General features: G+C 61.6%; 1 protein-coding gene across 1 annotated transcript in view; it reads left to right on the forward strand.

The window, feature by feature from the left end:
* The first annotated feature begins 558 nt into the window (after window positions 1-558).
* The window catches only part of ASIC4 (acid-sensing (proton-gated) ion channel family member 4), a 32,983-nt gene continuing 30,501 nt past the window's right edge, over window positions 559-3,040 (forward strand). Inside the window, exon 1 of the mRNA XM_009996079.1 lies at window positions 559-1,134. Within this exon, the coding sequence (XP_009994381.1) occupies window positions 559-1,134 (576 nt within the window). The remainder of the gene's footprint in view (window positions 1,135-3,040) is intronic.

Raw genomic sequence — 3,040 nt, forward strand, 5'->3', positions numbered from 1 at the left:
GGCTCCGGCAGCTCCCGAGCCATTCAAACAAGTGGCTCCGGCAGCACTTTCGGACCCGGGGCTGGGGGGGGGGCGCAGCCCAGCTCCCTGCCCCGGAGGCGCCGGGCCCTTCACACTGCTTCTTTTCTCTGGCGCTCGCTCTTTATTTGACGATGAAATAATGTTGACATGTCTTGAATTATTAAGTATTCCCTGGATTTTATTAGCACATGATGCTTAAATGCTGCCTGTATCTGCTGGGGTCTTAACCAGAGAGGAGCGAAGGAGAGAGGCAGAGAGACAGAGCGAGGGAGAGGAGAGAGGGGGGTTTTTGACAGCTGTATTTGTGCTGATAAGCGAAGGCACACGGAGACGATCGACTAGTGAGACAAGAGGGAAGCGGCGGCTCGGAGCTGCTGAGAGGGGCTGCGCTTCCCTCCCGAGACGGCTCGGCCCTCCTGGCGCCGTGCTGGGGTTTGGGGGGGACCCGAGCCCCCTCCCAGCGCCTGGCCGGGCTCTCAGCTGGTGCCCGTGCCAGGGGGCAGCTCGCTGGCTGGGCACGCCAGCCACGCGGGGCAGATGCCGATTGAAATCGTGTGTAAAATCAAATTTGCCGAGGAGGATGAGAAGCAAAAGGAGAAAGAAGAAGGGGATAAGGAGAGCCTGATCGAGGAGCCCGCCCGGCCCCGCTCCCGGGACCTGGCTGCCTTTGCCAGCGCCAGCACCCTGCATGGCCTGGGACACATATGCCAGTCGGGGCGTCTGGGCGTGCGCCAGACCCTCTGGGCATTTGCCTTTGTGGCCTCGCTCGCCTTCTTTCTTTACCAGGCGGCCAAGTCTGCTCTGCTTTACCTGGAGCACCCCCACGTCATGGCCCTGGACGAGGAGGCCATACGTGAGATGGTCTTCCCTGCCATCACCATCTGCAACATCAACCGCTACCGCCACTCAGCGCTCACTGACGCCGACATCTTCCACTTGGCCAACATGACCGGGCTGCCCCCCAAGGACCGGGATGGCCACAAGGCCACAGACCTGCTCTACCCTGACCCCGACATGGCTGACATTGTCAACCGCACCGGCCACCAGCTTGACGACATGCTCAAGAGCTGCAACTTCAGTGGCGAGAACTGCTCCTCTCGTGATTTCACTGTGGTGAGTGCACACCTGGGTCAACTTCCCTGGGGACCTCAGCTGGTACAGGGGCACCCACCTGGCCATGCCTCACCGGAGCAGGGCTCTCTGGCTTGCTCCGGCTGCTGAAGTTTGCATCTCTCTCTGTTTGAGTTTCCCTCCGAGTTTCACATGGAGAGGGAGAGAGGATCCTCCGTGGGAATTCTCAGTGGGGCTCTGCACTACTGGAGCAGGCTGCCGGCAGGTCTGTGCCAGAGGTGCTCACAGGCAGGAGCTGGGGTGGGGGGGAATCGCTCAGTGGTCCCCGGGGTGGGTGTGCAGCAGGTTGGGGGAGAGCTGTGGTGTAGAGCCCATTCCAGCCTGCGCTTGTCCCTGGGTTGAAGTGCTCCATCTCAGGGTGCTTTGGACAGCAAGAATGGCGGGGGAAGAGGGGGGCGGGCAGACACCCCTTTGGGCCATTCGTGAGATGGTCTTCCCTGCCATCACCATCTGCAACATCAACCGCTACCGCCACTCAGCGCTCACTGACGCCGACATCTTCCACTTGGCCAACATGACCGGGCTGCCCCCCAAGGACCGGGATGGCCACAAGGCCACAGACCTGCTCTACCCTGACCCCGACATGGCTGACATTGTCAACCGCACCGGCCACCAGCTTGACGACATGCTCAAGAGCTGCAACTTCAGTGGCGAGAACTGCTCCTCTCGTGATTTCACTGTGGTGAGTGCACACCTGGGTCAACTTCCCTGGGGACCTCAGCTGGTACAGGGGCACCCACCTGGCCATGCCTCACCGGAGCAGGGCTCTCTGGCTTGCTCCGGCTGCTGAAGTTTGCATCTCTCTCTGTTTGAGTTTCCCTCCGAGTTTCACATGGAGAGGGAGAGAGGATCCTCCGTGGGAATTCTCAGTGGGGCTCTGCACTACTGGAGCAGGCTGCCGGCAGGTCTGTGCCAGAGGTGCTCACAGGCAGGAGCTGGGGTGGGGGGGAATCGCTCAGTGGTCCCCGGGGTGGGTGTGCAGCAGGTTGGGGGAGAGCTGTGGTGTAGAGCCCATTCCAGCCTGCGCTTGTCCCTGGGTTGAAGTGCTCCATCTCAGGGTGCTTTGGACAGCAAGAATGGCGGGGGAAGAGGGGGGCGGGCAGACACCCCTTTGCACAAAGGGGAACCTTCCTGTGTTTGGGGGGATGGGCAGTGGGATGTTTGTCAATCTGGAGAGGCTGCCAACATTGCACACGCACATGCGTGACACACCGAGCAGCTCTGCTTCGGAGACATGGCTACGACTGGGGGAGTGGGGGGCTGCTGGGGGCTGCCCACTCACTGCCCTGGGCTCCCTGGCAGGGCCTCTTGCCTGTCCAGGCAGCGAGCTCCTGGCTGGGCACCGCCAGCGCGCAGCTCTCACTAATATTGAGCCTGGAATCACAAATCCCCGCTGTGGTTTGGGAAAATAAATGTGCTGAATGGGCGGAATACCTGATGGGACCCTTTTCAGACCGTAATGACTCTGGAAATGAGCCGCTTCTCTCCTACGGCTGCCCGGGGCTACCGCTCCGGTGGCTCCGCTCCCGGGAGCAGTGCTGCCAGCCAGAGCGTGCTCCATGCCGGGGGGGGAGATGCGATGCCATGGGCTGTGTAGGATGCTGAGGGGGGAGAGGCGGAACCCTGGGGCTGGAAATGGCTGATGCAGCATGTCCTGCTTCACTTCGTGCCCATCGGTACGACGCCCGCTCACTGCTCACGGTGATGCTTGTCCCCAGAAAAGAGCCGTTCTGGAGGGGCTGCCCTGTGCGGGGGGTGGCGTGGGGCACTGTAGTGGAGTGGGAAGGAGCAGGGGATGGGGCTGGGGGGAGCAGCCCCGCTCCTCCCGGGGTTTTGCTGGGATCTGTGCCTGCTCTACACCAACTGCCTGAGTTTGCTGGGAAGAAGT

Source organism: Chaetura pelagica, unplaced genomic scaffold (genome assembly GCF_000747805.2).
Source record: "Chaetura pelagica isolate M959 unplaced genomic scaffold, ChaPel_1.0 scaffold3, whole genome shotgun sequence".
Lineage (NCBI taxonomy): Eukaryota > Metazoa > Chordata > Aves > Apodiformes > Apodidae > Chaetura > Chaetura pelagica.